The sequence below is a fragment of the Macrobrachium nipponense genome, chromosome 14, assembly GCF_015104395.2.
Source record: "Macrobrachium nipponense isolate FS-2020 chromosome 14, ASM1510439v2, whole genome shotgun sequence".
NCBI classification, from domain to species: domain Eukaryota; kingdom Metazoa; phylum Arthropoda; class Malacostraca; order Decapoda; family Palaemonidae; genus Macrobrachium; species Macrobrachium nipponense.
The window spans coordinates 53,871,528-53,890,531 of record NC_087207.1 but is presented as its reverse complement, the minus strand read 5'-3'; the positions used below and the strand labels follow the sequence as shown (position 1 = coordinate 53,890,531).

The 19,004-nt window shown below is 41.4% G+C and overlaps 1 protein-coding gene across 1 annotated transcript in view; it reads left to right on the top strand.

Moving 5' to 3' along the window:
• The window catches only part of LOC135226237 (solute carrier family 12 member 9-like), a 46,464-nt gene extending 28,673 nt beyond the window's left edge, over window positions 1–17,791 (top strand). The window contains 7 exon segments of the mRNA XM_064265680.1: window positions 355–435; window positions 1,398–1,546; window positions 3,219–3,419; window positions 12,391–12,478; window positions 12,480–12,512; window positions 13,548–13,718; window positions 14,202–17,791. Of these exon segments, the coding sequence (XP_064121750.1) occupies window positions 355–435; window positions 1,398–1,546; window positions 3,219–3,419; window positions 12,391–12,478; window positions 12,480–12,512; window positions 13,548–13,718; window positions 14,202–14,462 (984 nt within the window). The 3' untranslated portion in view covers window positions 14,463–17,791.
• The last annotated feature ends 1,213 nt before the right edge of the window (window positions 17,792–19,004 follow it).

Genomic DNA, 19,004 nt, shown 5'->3' with positions numbered 1-19,004 from the left:
AGTAGTGCTGTCAGTCCACCTCACAAGGTAGCGTTGGACAAAGCATACTTAAGGTTACTTTGTTCTGTCTCTGTGGCCCCTAGTAACCCTTTTCATTTCTTTTACTCCTCCATTCATATTCGAGCTCTTCCATCTTACTCTCCACCCTCTCCAAACAGTTGTTTCACAGTGCAGCTGCAAAGTTTACCTCCTGTTACACCTTTAATAAAACCTTTGTACTCTTAATTTCCCTTTCAACTCTGAATGATCTCATAGGTCCCAGCTTTTTGCCTTTCCATTCCATTTTATTGCTATAGATAGTGATATTGTTGCTTTTAGTTACTAAACTGATGGAAGTATTGTTCCTTGATGTAGGTGGGCAATTATGAAGAAAACACCAGAGATTTTGCATCGGAGGAAAATCCGAAGTGGATGGCGCTTGTTGACCACTTAAAGGTAAGAAAATATCTTTTTATCAAAGAAATGGTTACTGGTTACGATTAATTATTCTGAGGTTATAGATTCTGTTTTTAAACACTTTAATATTGTGGTCTTTCATTTGCAAACAAGGTATATAACGTCAGGTTTCCCAAATAGTGATTGATCAACTAAAAACGGTTTAATTATTTTTAATGGTCCCTGTGGTATCAGACTCTCTCTCTCATCAGTACCTTCATGTTTAAGTTTACTTGGTTTACAATGACCATAAAAATGTTGCAAATGGAATGTTGGTTTTGGGACATTAAACCCATCTTTCTTATAATGGAACAATCCTGATAAAGGTTACTGTCAAACTCAAAATAGAGCGTCTATCTCAGTAAGTGAAAATATGAGGATGAAATACAGTAGAGAGATTTTTTTATCTATATGAGCTTTATGTATGTTTTATTTTCCTTTTGCAGTAGAAAATTCTTACTGCCCATTAAGTGCAGAGTTGGAAATTTTTTTATGTCTTTTTAGGAGAGAGCTGATTACTAAGAAACCCAGTACATATCTATTGGCTGGATAGTATTAAGGATTTTGTACTTTTGGTATCTGTGAGGATAGCGGGCAAGCATATATTTAATTCATAGTGTGTCTTTGTGAAACCATATCACTGCTTATTATATTTTTTAAAACTTTCGTAGTATAATTGGAAACAGTTGCAGAGTTTGATTGTGATTATGATTTATATAAATTGCAGTGGTACTTTTAGTTATTCCATAATTTCTTGCTTAGTTATACCTAATAAGAACATTGTTTCTCTGTATTATTGTCAGTCTGAATGCTAAATAGATAAAATGAAATATGTACCTAGTTGTAGATTCTTGGTTTTTTACTGTAATTTCTGAACGTACTTTAGATTTTTCTCCTGTGGAATGAGTGTCTTTTTACACATTGGCAAAATGAGCTACATAAATTTTGTATAACTTTCTCAGGTAAAAGCATTCGTTGAGATTACAGTTGGTCGCAGTGTAAGAGAAGGCTTGCACCATTTAGCACGGATTTCTGGCCTTGGTGCAATGAAGCCAAATACAATTCTCTTTGGTTTCCCTGACAGTACCCCATCACAAAATTTCTTCACCAGGTAGTGTGCATTTGTTTCTTGGTCAGCTATTTTATTACATAGTTAGAGAGGGTTTTATTGCAAAAATTTTTTAATTTATTTTATTCGTTGAAAAATTATACCATAGGTATTTATGTTAGCTAAAGTGGCCACAATGATTAGTCAGCATTAGTGTTAGCTAGTGCATATAGGATATCATACCCCAAGTATCAAATAGAATTATCCTTTTGTGCTTATGTCCGGGCTACACTACTGTCCCATTTTCAGATCTAGGGGAGATTCAACTTAAAGCAATGGTAACTTTTCAAAATTAGAGGGGCAAGCTCATTGACAACTGCCCTGAACTTGTTGCTCCTTAATGCCTGCAAATGATCCAAGGCTTGTCAAATGTTACAAGTGAACGGTATGTAGGGACACGCCTTACCACTAGTTTGGCAACTTAAACCAAGTAACTAAAGTTAATTCTTTTCTTTAGGCCTTCAGTGATTCCTGGTATCACAAGTAGGCACTGAGGACTTGGGCATTGTATCATAGGCAGGTTGTTTGGTCACTGTAATTGTGTAAGGTACAGTAATAACAGTACAGACAAGGCAGATTGAATTTTTATGTTCAAAAACTGTTACTCCTTCAGAAAATGTTCTTGCAGCCTCTGAAAATGTTCAGATGTTTTCTGATATGACGACAAGAATCAATTAGAAGGTTAATTATAGACAAGTTCAGTCACAACCCTACTGATGAACGTTCATGTTCTGAACATTAAGAGATACGAACAGACAGGGTCACAAGTTAAAACTGGTGTGCTCCCCCTTGCCACCCGTAAGTTCAAATTTTGCCCTCTGTGCCTAATCTGCTAGTGAGAATTTTTGCAAGGAACAGAACACAAGGAAGAAGAACAACCTGTTTCTTTAACCCCTTCCCTGATTATCCCAAGTATTCTCGAGATTAACGACCAAGTATTCCTCATACAATCATGAGAATACTTGTTCATACTCATAAAATATTCCTACTTATTATTTCTGTCGTCCTGATTTAATTTGTTCTTTGATGAATTCCTATTTTTTGTATTTCCTCTCCCCATAGGAAAAGTTGCTATGTATTTTTGTCAATAGATTGCAGTGTGTGCTGTTTACTTTGTAAACTTCCAATGTCAGATGCTGCCCCTATGAAATTCTCTCCAAGTTCATAACTCAAAGCATTGGAAAATATTAAATTTTAAATGTTTCATCTAACATCCAAGTAATTCTTTATAATACTGTGTGATTCAAAAATACTGTGAAAGTAGTATATCTATGACTTGTGAGCTAACTTGGCAATGTAAACATCAACAAAACTTATGCACTACATTTTAAAAACCAAATTATGAAGTTGGTTTTTAAAATGTAGTGCATGAGATACAAACAGCTATCTGGAACATAACTCGTCCATAAGTCAGGTCGTGACTTTGCATTTTATGGGGTACTTGTAGAGTCTTAGAAACGACACTCTCAGAAGAAAATTTTAGAATGCAAGTTATACCAGAAAATAATTTAAATTTTCCTTACTGCTGGCAGAAGGCTGTCTTAATTTAAACTAACCTCTTGCCCTTACTGTATCTCAGGAAAATGGACAGTATGCTCTGCTATTATGTTTGCTTATTGTTTTTTATTTTTATTTTCTTTTACATGTTTACTTTTACATCTTAATTATGTTCCAGAGAATCTTCACCTTTCAACATAACCAGCTACCAGGCAACTTCTCCAAGTTCCTCCTCTCCAGCACTAATACTCAGTAGGCCAGCTCATGAATCCATTTCCTCCGAAGAGTTTGTGTCCATGGTCAGAGATGTTCTTCTGCTTGGGAAAAACATTTGTGTTTGCCGTCACTTCCACTTGATGGATAAAGTAACAATGCTCAAGTAAGTATTTTTTAATTATCTTTCGTGACCCATTATGCTTTTGTGTTCATTGTTTTTGTGCTTTTTGTACTTTTTTATTTGAGGTCAACTGCTAAATAAGCCATCATGGGGCCAAAGAAAGTTCTGTAAAAAAAGCAAGAAACACTATAGAATTTAAGAAAGAACTCGTAGCAAAGTGTTGGAGGAAGTTGCATGCCAATTTCAGTGAGAAAATGCCTACAACAAGTGCTGCTGTTAGTGAATTTAAGGCCAGCAGAGGCTGGTTTGGAAATTCAGAAAACAAATGGGCATACATAATGGGCCTACTTCCGGGATTAAGGACGTTTACAAAATGGAATGATGTAAAAAATTTTGTGGAGAATTATCATCCCAACAAAGAAGTTGTGACCAGTGTCTCCAACAAGTATTCATGGACTCCGGATTCGCGGACTCACACATTCACAGATTTCTTTTTGGAACATATACCCCCATTATTTGTGGAAAATTTGCCTATTTGTGGTATTTTTCTGAGAAATATCCATAAATGCCTTGTTTTTTATCAATTTCATCATAATATGCACTTTTTGTGATGAAACTATTAAAAAACCAGGTATAAACATTTTTAGTCAGGTTTTCTTGAGTTTTACCTAACAAAATAGGCAGTTTTAAACATTTTTATGGCATTTCAACTATTCACGGGTTCAACTATTCGCAGGGGGCAGTCTGGTACACATCCCTCACGAATACGGGGGAACACTGTAATGACAATGCCATGTTTAACTTTAGACAAATTTTAAAGAAAAGCCAGAAACAAATGTCTCTGGATAGTTTTGTTGTGTGACATGGGTCCAATAACTCAAGGTGCTGCTAATGCCAGTAAAAACAAAGAGGGGAAGTAACCTCAGAGAGTGCCAGTAAAAAACGAAGAGAAGTAACTCCAGATAGGTCCTTGATACCTGAAGTCCTTTTGGAGGGAGATTCCCCTTCCAAACAATAACCTCTCCTCCTCCCTCTCCCCTCCTCTCCGTCTTCCAAACACTAACTAGTGTTTTCCTTAAAGGTAAGAGTGATATTAAATGTTCATTTATTCATTTCCTTGGTAATCTATATTTATTTCTCATTGTTTTATGTTTGTAAAACTGTTTATTCCCTATAAATTTATTTTTTATTTTTGGGGATCTGGAACGCATAAATTGTATTTACATTTTTCCTTATAGGAATTATTGCTTCGGTTTTTTATGTTCGGATTTCGTGGGAGGCTCCGGAATGGATTATGTACGAAAACCGAGGTTCCACTGTATTGCATATTACTCCATTCTGGTTTATCAGTGAAACAAAGTACTAATGATGTAAAAATATTTTTTTTGCTTAACTTTCTTATTAGTTATAAGTCCTTTTTTGGTGAATCTTTAAAACTTGATCCAAAGGGTTTAAGATCTTATAAAGTAGAATTGTTCCGATACGTAATACAAACCCTCGGTCCTTTAACAATAGGAAGGTAACTAGCGGCAGCTGGACGGTCGTAAGCTTCGAACAAGGGGAGAAACGGTATTTTAACTGCTTGTCCGATCGTGCGCGCGCGACGAGAGGTTAAGAATTCACTTTTGCTTTCGGCCGCGGGTGTGAAGGACGTGTTCGTCATCGCTCTCTGCCCGCTTCATCGTCGTATGCTTTGTTTATATTGTGTTTTCTACTAATGGTTTGGTTTGACTTGAAAATGAAACTGTAAGTACACTGTTTTCATTTTCATTACTTAATTATGAATCAACATGGAGCTATCGCCGTAGAGACGGCGATTTCCGCTCTTTTCATGAATTGAACCCTTGAATTATGTCTCGGTGCCGAGGGCGGGCGCACTCACGCCGAGTCATGTATTTTGGGCGAAAGTGTGTAATTGAAAGATGTAAGTACTCTTTTTCATTATATTTTTGCCCTGTGCGTTCGTTGCCGAGAGCTTGATTGCGCTCGGCAAGAGCCTCTTATTTTGTATGAATAGAATGCAATGAAAGTGGATTCGCAATGCAGTTTTCTTTTCATTTTCATTTATTAATTGCATCAAATTTAATTTTGGATCAAATTCCGCTCTTACCGGGAATTAATCCTTACGATTTATTGCTGTGAAAGTGAAAATAGCAAGTGCAGTATTGTTCATTTTCATATATATTTATGATAGCATCATATTATTATGGATCAAGTTTCCGCTCTTACCGGGAATTGATTTTTCCTTCTTTAAGTTCTATGAAGTGAATCGCAAGTGCAGTATTCTGTTTCATTTTCATATTACTTTTCACTGCTGTGCGGGGGTAGGGGAAGCGAAGGTCTGCCAGGAAGTCGTCGGAAAGCTCTCCCGCGACTCCCTTGGTATCCGATTCTTCGTCTTCTTTCCTGCCCCCCCGCTCAGCTTCCTCGTATTTTGTTTTGTTTTTGGGGTCTTCCTTCCGTCGGGGTGGGGGCATGTCTCCCCCCCCCGTGCGTGAGGGAACCCCTCTTACTAATCTGTCTGTGCTACCGCAGGTGCTACAGCCCGTGGGAGACGACCTTGGACAGGTAGGGACCACTGCGGCTGCAGGGCGTGCCTAGCATCCACGATCTGCTGCAGAGTCTAGCGAGGTCTGGGGCGGTGACCTTGGAGTGGTCTCCACTACAACCTTCACGGCCGCTTATGCTGCTTCCCCCCGCTGGTCTACACCCATGCTGTGTCGGTGACGCCGTCTGCCGCTTCTAGGGCCGGTCGCCGCCGTACCGAGGAGGGGTATGCCGCCGCTGCCTGTGTTTTTCTTCGTGTTGCCTGCCCCAGACTTCCGCTGTTCCCAGCAGCTCGCCCCTGGACCGGCCGCCAGTACCACGCTGGCTGCCGATGATTCTACGAGGCGATGGCTGGGCCTGCCGTACCTGTCGCTGATGTGGTTCCCGCTACTGGCTTGGCTGTCCCTTCTGTGTTTACCGCTGCCGCTGTTCCTGCCGCTCCTGAGCTGGTTGCTGTTCCTGTCGCTCCTGGTTCCTGCGCCTGTCCATGCTGGTCCTGCCCATGGTGTGTCTTCCCCAGTCCCAGGTCCTTCCGGACAGGTGCAGTCGGGCCGTGTTGCTTCGGCAATAGGCCCGACTCCGGCCTGGATGGAGGACCTGACGACTGTCCTGCGTGAGCTGACGAAGAAGAGGAAGGTGTCATCTTCGTCTGTTGCTGCCTCTTCCCCCCCTTCGACTTCTAAGGCCCATAAGCCCGAAGAATAAAGAAGGCTGCCTCCCCCCCATAAGAAGTCCTCCTTCGTGGGAACTTCTAAGGGTGGGCCCGTCCCACCTCGGTGGGACGGGGGGTCCTTCTGCTGGTCCTCCTGCTCCTTCGGAGCGGGGCCCGTCTCCCCTTCCGTAAGGAAGAGATAGACGGGACCAGAGGAGTATCGGTTGTGCTCTGGTACTTCCTCGCCTGGTGCTAGCGGCGATGCCGCTACGCCAGGTTCCGGCTCGGTCATCTCGTTCGCGGGAGATCCCGAGTGTACTCTCTCCCCTCGGGAGACCGTGCAGCCAAAGTTTCGGCGCCAGAGTTCGCTCGGCGCCAAGAACCACGGCACGGAGCAGAAGGCTGGCGAGAAACCGCTCAGGTGACTCTCGCCAGGCCAGCGGCCGCGTCTCGCAGCGACCAGCTGGTAACCGGGTTTTGTTTCCCCCTAAGAAGACTCCTTCGGGAACTTCGAAGGGCTCGTCACATTCCGGTGTGACGGGGGGGTTCTTCTGATGGTCCTCCCTGTTCCTTCGGGAACGGGGGCCCGTCTCCCCTTCTGAGAAGAAGAAGAAGACGGGGACCAAGGGTGTGCTGGCTACCACCGCTGGTACACCCTCGCCTGGTCTTGGCAGCTCTGCTGCTAAGCCAGGTACCGGCTCGGTTTCTCGTCCGCGAGAAGTTCCGAGTGTACGATCTCCTTCGGGGTGACCGTGCCAGCCAAAGTTAAGACGCCTGAGTTTCGCTCCAGCGTCATGACCGAGGCACGGAGCAGAAGACTGTCGAGAGCCGCTCAGGTGACTCTCGCCAGGCCAGCGGCCGCTCTCTACGCCGCGACCAGCCGGTACCTCGGGTGGACGTGACGGTCTCTGACCGGCCACGGGTTGAGGCTGGGAAGAGGCCCCCCAGGTCCCCTCGACCGACGGTACCAGCCCTGGTCTGGTCCCAGCGGTTTGACGTGCCGCGAGGACGCATCACCGGTCTCACGGCGAAAGCGAGCTCTGCAGGTCACCTGACCGCCGCTCCCACAGGGACCGGGCGGATACGGTGACCAGCAGCAGCTGTCGTCTGACGCACGGGACCGGGGTCGACGTGCTCAGTCGAGCCGCTCGCCACAGGTGAGCGGCACGGCAGGCTGCAGATCGATCCCCACCGCGGGTTGGTGATCGGCTGCAGCCCCCCCACAGTACGCTGGTCCTGCCAGCGAGCGGGGGGGGGGGGATCGTCAGGTCTGTCTCTCCACTACCTTCAACTTCCTCGGGCTACACCGGGAAAGCGAGGTAGCTAGGAGTGATCGTGAGAGGTGCGCCGCTCACGATCCCGTCACGACGCCGCACGTGCCAACGTATGGTCTTAGGACCACCAGGACGTACGCGCAAGTGATTGGAGGCGACCGTCAGGGGGTGGGGGGAGAGGGGGGTAGCGTCAGTTCTGTCTCTCCGATACCTTCAACTTCCTCGGCATACGCCAGGAAGAGCTAGGTATATAGGATGATCGTGAGAGATGCGCCGCTCACGATCCCGTCACGACGCCAGGCACGTGCAGGTTGGTCTTAGGAACCTAACCAGGACGTACGCGCAAGTGATTGGAGGCAACCGGTCAGGGGATCTGTTGCTGGTCCTTCTTCTGAAGGAGGAGGGTCCTGGGAGCTGCTCTTGTTGGAGGGACTGGACGGTCCTACTCCTCAAGACGCTGTAACTTCCGAGATTCAGAGTAACTTTACCCAGGTTATTGCACTGATTCGTCAGCACAAAACGACCGGGGGGAGGATCGCCGCTCCCACCAGCAGAGCCCATGTCTCTGCTCGAGTCGTTTTGGGGCCCGAGAGGGAACCCAAACCGACGGTGGGTATCCGCGATCGGAGCTTACGATTCTGTCTTGAACCAGAGTCTCTCGTCTCCGGACAAGAAGGCTCTCTCAGTTCTGGCCGGTCGATCAAGCTACTTCCACCTCCTCTACTGCGACAGCGGCGTTTCTACGTGTCTTCGGACACCGTATTTAAATACTCCTTCGGTCCTCCTGAGAGGTTTCGACCTCGACGAGGACTGGAATGAGTCGGAGGACGGTATCGGCTCTCTCCTGTCAGGTGTCGATCAGCCCCACCCAGACGACGTTCACAGTGGCGGCAGACCCTTACCTACAGTGAGAGTTCGGTAACCCTCCTCGGGAAAAACGTTTTCTCCTGACGATACGTTTTCCCAGACTCTGAGAGGCCATCGCCGCAAGGCGATGGCTGCTCCTACTCTCCAACTGCTAGTTCCATGGGAAGGCGAGCGAGTATCCCCATCCGAATTCCTCCCCCATTTTTTTTTTTTTTTCCCTCTCTCCTTACGGCTACGAGGGAAACGGGGAAGGGATCCTACAGAGATTTCTCTGTAGGATCCCACGTTGGGGACTGCGGCTACCAGGGGTGACCTTCGGGTCCTACCTGAACGTAGCCCCGGTCGTTGAGGGAGGGATCCTGCCCCATTCTCGATTTCTACGGGAATCGAGGGAGGACCGGGGGACCAGCCGATATCGTTTGACGAATTCGGTGGGGGTTTCGCAGACTGCTTAGAATTCTACGGAATTTCTAGCGCATTCAGAGTGTTTAGAGTTTCTTACGATCTCCAAACACTTAGGCGAGACCACGGTCCAAAGTGAGCGAGACGAGAATCCCGAGATGTTACACGATAATCGGAACCTCGCCTATGCTCGAATTCCTGGAATTTCTAGCATTAGGAACGAAGACTGCTGCTGAAAGAAGACTATCTCACTGTAGGCGCCAACCTGGAATAGAGAAGAACGGACGGGAATATCCAGTTTGGCTGGAACTATCGTTCTTAGTATTCTGTTCACCATTGAAGCTTTCCTTCGAGGAAGACTCTCCTTCACTCTCTTTAATAGAGAACGAAGGTGGTCGATCTCCAATCCTTATTTTGTTTTCTTGAAGGAAAGAATTTAGGATGGAGATCGTTGTTCAGAATCCTACAAATATACTACGTATATTAACCTCGCGACATGATTCTGCTAAGCAGTTGAATGGTCCCGAGGGGTAGGCGCATATCCTGGTTATTCTACGGATTGCGACTTAGACGAAAAGTATTCTAATTGAACTGCAAACAAAACCCGGGTTGCCTGCAACCTCCCAGGAGTTTCCAGTTTCAATTTTATATACTTATGGTGTTGTCACAAAACAACACCATTTTAGCTTTTATATTTACCGAAATTCGTTGTTTCGCTTAAATATAATTGCTCGAGCATATCTTTTTATGCTCGGTGGTTCTAGCCGAACGCATTCCTTCGTGGAAAGGATTACTTGGCAACTCAGGATGACGAGTCAGCGACAGCTACTGCGTTATTTGAATTGCCCGAGGCATTTCAGTATCAGCTGCCGCTTTGAGATTAGACGGCTGTTTATGTCTTTCTCACCTGCTTTGATTGAATAACAACCGTATCTCTGCCCAACAATCACGGACTTAAGTCTCTGATTAACGGGGATTCTCGCATACATGAATGACCATCTACTGCTGAGTAAACGCTAGTATTCATCGTCTTCGGTATTGCGAGAATTTTAAACAGAGATATCTATTCGACTCTCATCTTTCTGTTTACCGCACGTAAACAGAATTCTGTAATAGTCTCTTGCTGCATCGTATCCCGATAATGCGAATGATTTTTTGCGGAATCTGAGTTTGTCCTCAAAATATCTTGTATTCGGAGGTTGTACAATTGTTCATTGTTCACCCCGGATTAGCAGATGTACTGAAAGACATCGCCCTACTCCCACACCTGCCAGCTCTACTTCCAAACGTTCAGCCCATGAGAAAGCAGTTCTTCAAGCGGCTCTCCCCTGTGTTTTCATTACTGAAGAACGCCCCGCTTTCATTGCACAACGGACAGCAATGAAATGCGGTTGAGCGTTTTCAGTCATTTGTAAGCACAGGTTTAGAATCTTGAGATTCCTTCTTCTCGATTCAGCTGGAAGACGTAGGTTGCATTCATTGCCTACCTTCGTCTTCAACGTCACATAGTGTTGTTTCTCCTTAAGCTGAGATTCAACGTCTATGAGATTTTCTTGCCATCAGGGACCTCGGTCTTTTGAAGGCAATTGACTTTCGCCTTTTGAGTTTATGCATTAAGAGAATCATCGCCGCGCCGTCCGGCATCGGTGACTAACAAATATTTTATTTGTTTGGTCTCTCAGCATAACTCTTTAAAGGGCGAAGGTCACCCGTGACTTACCCGGATGCTTGGACAACTTGCCTCTACTGATTCCGAACCAGTCAGTCGGCAGCTGTCAGAGCGTCCCGAGTCAGTTTACGAACTATGCTGTGGACTTAGTTCGGTTTGTTCCAGAGCAATCATTACTTCGTCTTAATAGCTTGTCAGTATGAGTACTGTACATAACCAAAGTCGAGAAGAGGGATAGGGTCATACGACTATTCCCTTCTTTTGCGTCCTTAGGTAACTGCATGACTTCTCTTGAGAAGGTCAAGCACAAAGGGATGGGGATTTGTGACGCTCGATTTCGTACCGATCTTCGTAGCGAAGACTCAGAACCCTTCGGTAACTGACGATTGGTTCGAGTCCTTCACAATACCCTCCCTAATGGACGTCACCGCCTCCGATACGAAGGCTATGCTGCTTTGTCCTGTGAAGGTGCGACGGAGCTGTCTGAAGAAACTCGACACCCAGGATGAGTGTGGACGCCTCTTCATCATTCTCTCGCGTTCCGCAAGAACTTCTCCGTGGCGCAGGTAATGAAGGCAGGCGCCTGGTCCAACGGACCGCATGCACCTCCTTCTACCTTCAGGATATTGCCCACAGTTCCTGGATCTTTTTCCTTGGGAACCGTGGTGGTTGCTCAACACTTGTGTAGTTAACCCAGACCCTCGCAGGCTGAACAGCATCGAGTCCTGGTGTGACCGTAAGAATGGATTAGGAATGAGAGTGGACTGGCTCCTCTTCCCATCTTTTTCTTCCTCTACCTTTGGGTAGAGGGACACGGTCGTCACCCTGCTGGGTAAGGACGAGATACAGGTGAGCTACTCAATAGAGCACCATCCTATCCCTTTCAGTAGGGATAGGAGTAAATATCCACCACTTCCTCCAACAAGGGGGGAGGAAGTGGATGCCAAATTGAGACAAACCCATCATTTTATGATTGTCTCTTGCAAACAGGAACAAGTTCTTGCTTGCTGGTACGAAGAGATACGCTTGCCTCTCTCTTAGTACTTGGCCCAGAGGTCTGACCATTGATCCTGCGGTGCACACCCCGATCAATCGGACAGAGGTTTGGATCCCTCCCTTGCTCTTACGACCAGGGAGGCACTCCAGGGTTGGACGAAACACCAGTTCTGTTCACCAAAAAGACTCAGATTCTCCCACCAAGAAGTGAGTCTTCCTATTGTTAAAGGACCGAGGGTTTGTATTACGTATCGGAACAAATGACAATTTGTCGAAAATTGCATTTTTCCTAACTATACAAACCTGAGGTCCTTTACATATAGTCCCACCTCATGCCACCCCTCACTCTGCAACTTTTTGCATGGGCCTAAAAGCAAAGTGATTCTTCACCTCTCGGAGCGCGCGGGCGCGCGCACGATCGGACAAGCAGTTAACTACCGTTCTCCCGTTGTTCGAAGCTTACGACCGTCCCAGCTGCCGCTAGTTACCTTCCTATTGTTAAAGGACCTCAGGTTTGTATAGTTAGGAAAAATGCAATTTTCGACAAATTGTCATATTGTCCTTTAAGTTACAGGTTTTGGGTTAGTAACAATCGATTTCTTTCAGGAAGGGAAAGCGTAAGTTCTTCATTGATGTTTGGCCAACAGATTTCTTTAATCCTGATGAATCTAACATATTTGGGACAACCTCTCTCTGTTCCTATGCAGTTAGCAACCATTTTAAACATGGTAAGCATATTTAGCATAAGTTAATCAACTTGATCTTATCAATGCCCTATAAATGTACATTATTCTTATTATTCAGTCATTTTTTTCCTTGTTTAAGATTGTGATTGCCTTATGTGATACAGTGTAGGTATTACTTAAGGTTCTTTGCAGCATCCTTTGGCCCCTAGCTGCAACCCATTTCATTCCCTCTTGCTGTACTTTCAATTATTATTCTCTGTCTTGTACATATCTTTAGTTTTTCAACCTCCCATAATGATTGATTCATAGTACAAAACCCCTCCCTCAGGAGACAGTGGAAATAAAAATTTGAATAAGAAATTTGGGAACCCCGATTTCCTGATTACCCGCCTCCCAGCGGGCCAGAAATTAGGGAAACCTAATTTCCACCTGACTCGCCAACTGGCGTGTGTTTCCCGTTTTAAGCCAAATTTCGTCGGAATTCTCGGAAATACAGCCTATATATTATATCTGCCAGGTAAGTAGGAACAAACTTAATTGTATCATTTAACCAATAAATTTTCAATATTTCCATTTCATTCTAAAAACGAGTTCTCGTTTATAGATGATCATGTTTTAGTTGCGGTTTTACATAGTTTTATCTGGTAAAATGGTTTTTTGAAGAATAAATACTCTAAAATCAACTTGAGATTGTACTGTACATAGTAGCTGGACATAGCTTGGTGTGAGGTAGTCTTTAAATGTTTCCCCTTATAGCAGTGACTTACCCCGGTATAGTAGACTGTAGAACTTTTGCCCTTAACTTTTCATCCATTTCCTGTGGTCTCTACATGTGATTGTCTGACTTCAACTTTCTTCAGTTTTCACTTTTTTTTTTTTTTTTTTTTTGTCAATAAAATTGTCTGGGTTAGTTCTGGTGTTTTAAAGATAACCCAAGTGTCATTGTCCTTTTACTTTGTAAAATGAATGTAGTTAGCTTACAGTATGGGCAGGCCAGTCAGGCAAGTGCTGTTTTATTATGTACAGTTTTTGGATACCTTAGTATCTTTATGACTTATGGAAATTTCCTTCCTGTAGGTATCTTCATGGCAAAAGAGGACAGCTTTACGTGTTTTCATATGCGTTTCATCTCGTGATGCTGACCCGGAGGCACAGAAGAAACAGGTGAAGAATATGTTGCTAGATTTAAGGATCAATGCTTCCATCATCAGTGTACCCTGGGATCGTGTAGCTATGCATCTGTCAGAGGCAAGTTTATTTATTTTTTTTTTATTATTACTTAATATTTTAATTCTACAGGCTTTGTGTATTATGTGTGGTTGTTAGAGAGGGTGAGGCCAACATAGATTAATGATTTTATTTCTACAGGCTTTGTGTATTATGTGTGTTTGTTAGAGAGAGTGAGGCCAACATAGATTTGGGGCACCAATATGTATTGCTTACAAGGTTTGGGTATACTAGAAGTGGTGCTCTTACATATCATGCAAGATGCCATATTGTGTGTGTCTTTGGCTTTTTCTAATGATTGCTCTAATATCTTGATGAGAAACGTTTTACATCTATCATGGTAGGTTATTGGGCTGTATGTGGTTCTTTATTTGATAGAAACCAGATTCTGTAACTATTGTCATTTTCATGGATATTTTTCATCTGTATTGCAAATTACCAGTATAATGATGATTGACCTGCTATTTTCTTAATTGTTGGTATAATGAGTATTTTTGTTTTCAGAATAACTTTGAGACAGAATCAACGGAAGATAGGATGGACTTTGGTCTTTCTCATTTAAGTGAAAGTTACATAAGTGGAGTGAATAACATGATCATGGAGCAGAGTGTCGACACTGCAGTCACTTTCCTGAGTCTTCCGCAGCCTCCTGAGGACAGAAGTCAGTATCCTAAGTATCTCAAATTGATGACTGATATGACCAATAATCTAAGGCCAACTATCCTGGTTCATGGCGTGTCTGCTGTCACCACAACCAATCTGTAGCTGCATCTCGGGGATGATCAGGTCATTTGCAATTCTGCAGTGGTTGTAAGCTGAGTAAAACTTAAATTCCCTCCATAAATCGTTTTTTTAGTGAGACATTCGTATTTTAACTTAAAAGCATTCCCCAATACAATTAAACCAGTGAAAAGAATAAGGAATACAGCCGTTTCTTTTTGCGCTATCAAGAAGTGTCATATCATTGCCAAATTCTATGAGTCTCTGAACACTTGATTGTCCAACATGTATTTCAGAAGTTGATTTATCTCAGAAGAAAGCAATACTTTAAAATTACCACAATTTATTTTACTTGATCATTGCATTTAAATGCCAGTATCATTAGTACAACTCGGTTGTCTGAGACTTTTAAGTTCCTCAATATTTTTTTTTAAGAAAATTGAACCCAAAATCTTTTGATGCTTCAACATTTTTTCTGTGTACTGTATATAGTGATGGCTTGACATGGTTATTTATGATTAATTGACTGATTTTAAATAGTTTTATCTTGTTTTATACATTATAATAATATCACTGTTCTTCCATTTTTAAATATCCAGAATTAGGTTGTTATCAGAGTGCTGGGGAAGGTGAAGCCCCCCTGACTTAATTTATTGTAGTGGTTTTGTTTGCCGGTTGTCTTGTCATGAGATATATATTTGCATTTTATAGTTGAAAGTGTTTTGAAAAAGTTTCATTCAAAAGTTTATTGTAAACACATATCCTTATTTAAACGTAAGTAAGTTTATAGGATATGAGGTCTAATTCAGTACATTAGTTATTTAAAGATGAGGGTAATAGTTAACCCACAGTTTTATGTAGTAATGCTCTCTTAGTGTAATGATTATGTACTCTACATTAGGGAATAACTATAATTATTGAAGAGCTCTTTAAAACAATGTACAGTTTTGATGTATATGTGCATTCTCAATCATTTTTATTTTTTACATTTTCAACTATTAGGATGTTTTAATAGCCTGGTTAAGCTACCTAATCTAATAATAGTGAGTAATAATTATAATTGTAATAAGCTCTTTACTGGTTTAGTTTTCTCATGACACACATTTTAATTTTAAATTTAGTTTTAATTCTAGCATTCATTTAAAAAATTCTCACAGGTTTTTAGAATATTCTGTAATCATTGTAATGATTGGTGGATTGTGCAAAAACATTTAATCACTAAAACCCTCGTGGAAGGTTCTCACAGTAACATTTTCATCTCTTAAGTCCTTAGAAAGAAAATTTTCCTCTAACATTCCATCACCAGATCCTTGTAGAATGTTCTTAGCAAAACATTCCTCAGTTTCATTCTCGTAATGCGTGAGAGGTTCCCACATGAACATTTCAAGAAACAATCAGGCATTACAGTTAGAGATTCCCATAGAAACTTCTCCACTGTGATCAGTGTTAAATATCTTTACCTGGAATTATATGTGAAATTTTCAGAATATTTAAGTTAGTAGCCATTGTGAGAGTCATCCTCATGTAAATTCTGAGGGCGACCCCATGCATTAAAGTTCGTCTCTGATGATGTGTTTCTTACGGGTTTGTATAGAAGCTCTCCATTTTTATTAATCCATTTGATGATTTCATTTCTCCTCATTTGTAACCTCGAGAAGGTCATGAAGGTTTTCATTGCTGATATCATTGCGAGAGGTTCTCGCTAAAACATTCACAGGTTGAACCTGTAAGAAAGAGGGTCTCACCTAAATTCATCAATTAGTACAGGTTCAAGTCTGTCGCAGAGCTTTAATTCAAGTATATTTCTTAGTGATATTTCTTAGAATTAAAGTAACCATAGATTTTATAGTTTTTCTGTGCTTGATGTTGAAAGGAATTATGTACATTGTGATGACTTATGGTGGAATTTTAGTTCATTAAGGAATATCATGAACCTTTAGAGTTGGAAAAATTGTAATCGCCTAACCAATTTTGTCAAAAGCAACGTTTTCCCGTTGACAACTTATACCAAGTGCCTGATGTTAAGCAAAAACACATGAAAACTCTCTGGAGTGGTAGTATACATTAATAGATAGAATGGGCATGGGAAGGTTGTCAAAGGTTAAAGCAGTAGTGCACATGAAGACAGTACCTGAATGTCCCCTATAAAGTGTGCATTGGAAGATAATTGGAATATGAATAGAGTACTTTTGGCAATAGATAAGCTATGACTGAATGTGTGGTTGCAGTTGCAGTACTGAATATTGAAACAATTGAGAAACACTACAAGTGCAGTGACAAAACTTTGCACTGATAAGAGAAGCATCATGCTTTTGCAGACAGGTGTACTAAGAATCATGAAAGTTCAAATAGCTAGCATGTAGGGCTATTCCATTGGAATTCATGGAAAATGTAGTTTTTAGCCATAGATTTTGTAAAACTTCAATGTTAGCCAGTAGCAGCATATTGTACTTTTAGTTATTAAAGTATTTTTGATATGAAGTGTCTAGGTGAGATACAGGGTAAATAGACAGTGTGATAAACTAAAATATTTTGGTAGTTTTGTCATTGAAATTTTACTGTTTAAGTACTGGTCCCATTAATGTGAGAAAATGCCAAGGATATATCAATCAGTTGATGAGTAATGCTTTGTACAGATAATGAGGACCACTTTATGATACTGTTTGCACTAGCATTTATACCAATTGTAATCTTTATCTTTGATTTGGTACCCTGGCTGAAGTGATTTTAATTTTGGTTTTTAACTGGTGTAATTAGCTTTGCATGAATTAGTTGCTTAGGAGGATTAGAGATGTTTGAAATCCTGCATGTTTTAATGTATTGTATGCATAGCTGCATATACATCATAGTTAATGCAATAGCAATTTGTAACTTAACCATTCAGTGTGTATTGATTGCAATTTTTTCTCCAACTATAACATTGATTTTTCTGTGTAAGCATTTATGCTACAAAAACTGAATTTGAATAGGTTGTACTGTACATTAATTAAAATACATTCAAGAGCCTTCTTTGAAGTAACCAAAGAAGTTCATTTATTTTTGCTTATCGTGAGTCTTCCGTTTGGTTTTGTTTCACCCTTTGTTGTGTGTTCTCAAAGCTGGATAGTACACTATTTTATTGCATGTCTTATTTATAACTTCTGTATTATCCATATCAATAGCCATGTATGTAACAATGTCATTTACATTGCATGACTGGTAAATCCTGGTAATTATATGTACTGAGGTAATTTATATATAGTTTATGTATAAAAGATACTGATTTTGCAAATGCTAGAGCTCTTTTAGATGTTTAGTTTTGCTAATACCAAAGGAATTGTACACTACGGTGTATGAAAGTCAGCACAACTTATCAAATAAATTTATCCATTACAGTCTCTGTATTATTTCAAATTTTCTTTTATCATTAGATTTAATGTTTAATTTAATTGTTCTTACAGCAATGAACACTGGTACAAAAAAGCAACTTCTCTGTTTGTCAGTTTATGTAGGCTGTCAAATTTTTGGACTCAAACTACCACATGAGTGGAAGTTCACTAAAGACAGAGATAGATAGACTTAATGTTTCATCAATGCTCACCATTTTTTGTTCAACATCTTCATTCTTTATTGATTGTAGGACGAATTGTATTTTTGTACTTTTGTAGTGATAAGAAAAGTTTTCATTCATGTGACTTTTACATTTTACTTTCTCATAGTTACTGGTGGCAGTTTAGCTCCCAGTAACCAAAGGACCATGTTTTTGGGTCTTATAACAACCTTAGGGAGGGATTTGGTACTTTAAATTTTGCTTGTTATTAGAGGATGAAAACCTGTCCCAGTTTGGAACATAAGAAGTCCTAGGAATATTTAACCTTTGAGATGAGACTAATGCTCGTGCAACATGTTGAAAAAATGCATGATAGTCCCTCATTGAATACCTGTTTTTGTTAACCACAAGACTTAGTCTTGTAAAGGGAACAGTGACTAGATGGTGTGACGAAAAGATCTCTTGCATTTTGTACATTTGTTTCAGGAAGACATGGTTAAGTAGTGTTTAGAATTTTTCATCTTTCCGGTCTTGTTACTAGCCATTCCAAAGAGCCTTGGTTGTATGAGACAAATTGTTTATTTCAGTTTAAATGAGTTTTTGTTTTGTCATTTGTCCACTTACTGATATAGTATTCTGCAGATACTTGGAAGTCATGGTCCTGTCACTATTGTCACAAGAATATATTTCATTAAGAATAGTGGTGATTTTTAGACCAGAACCCATTTCTGTAAGGGGACCTATTTGTCCCAAAAGGAAAATATAAAAAAAACTCAATTTCATTTTGAAGTCCTATTAACAAAAATATAAAGTACAATGGTAATAATTAGTGCTAAAATAAATAATGAAAGAGGTTTTATGCTGAACAGATTAAGTTATAAAATATACAAGAAAGGAAATCACAGTAATTCATTCTCTGGCATGAAGAAAATAAAGATTAATCTGAAATATACATTACAATGTTCACAGTCCATTCACATCATAAAAACCTAAGGGGTTGGTGTACAAGTGTTGAGTGTTTAAGATTCCTTGGACTATTTACATGGTTTCTTTATGCC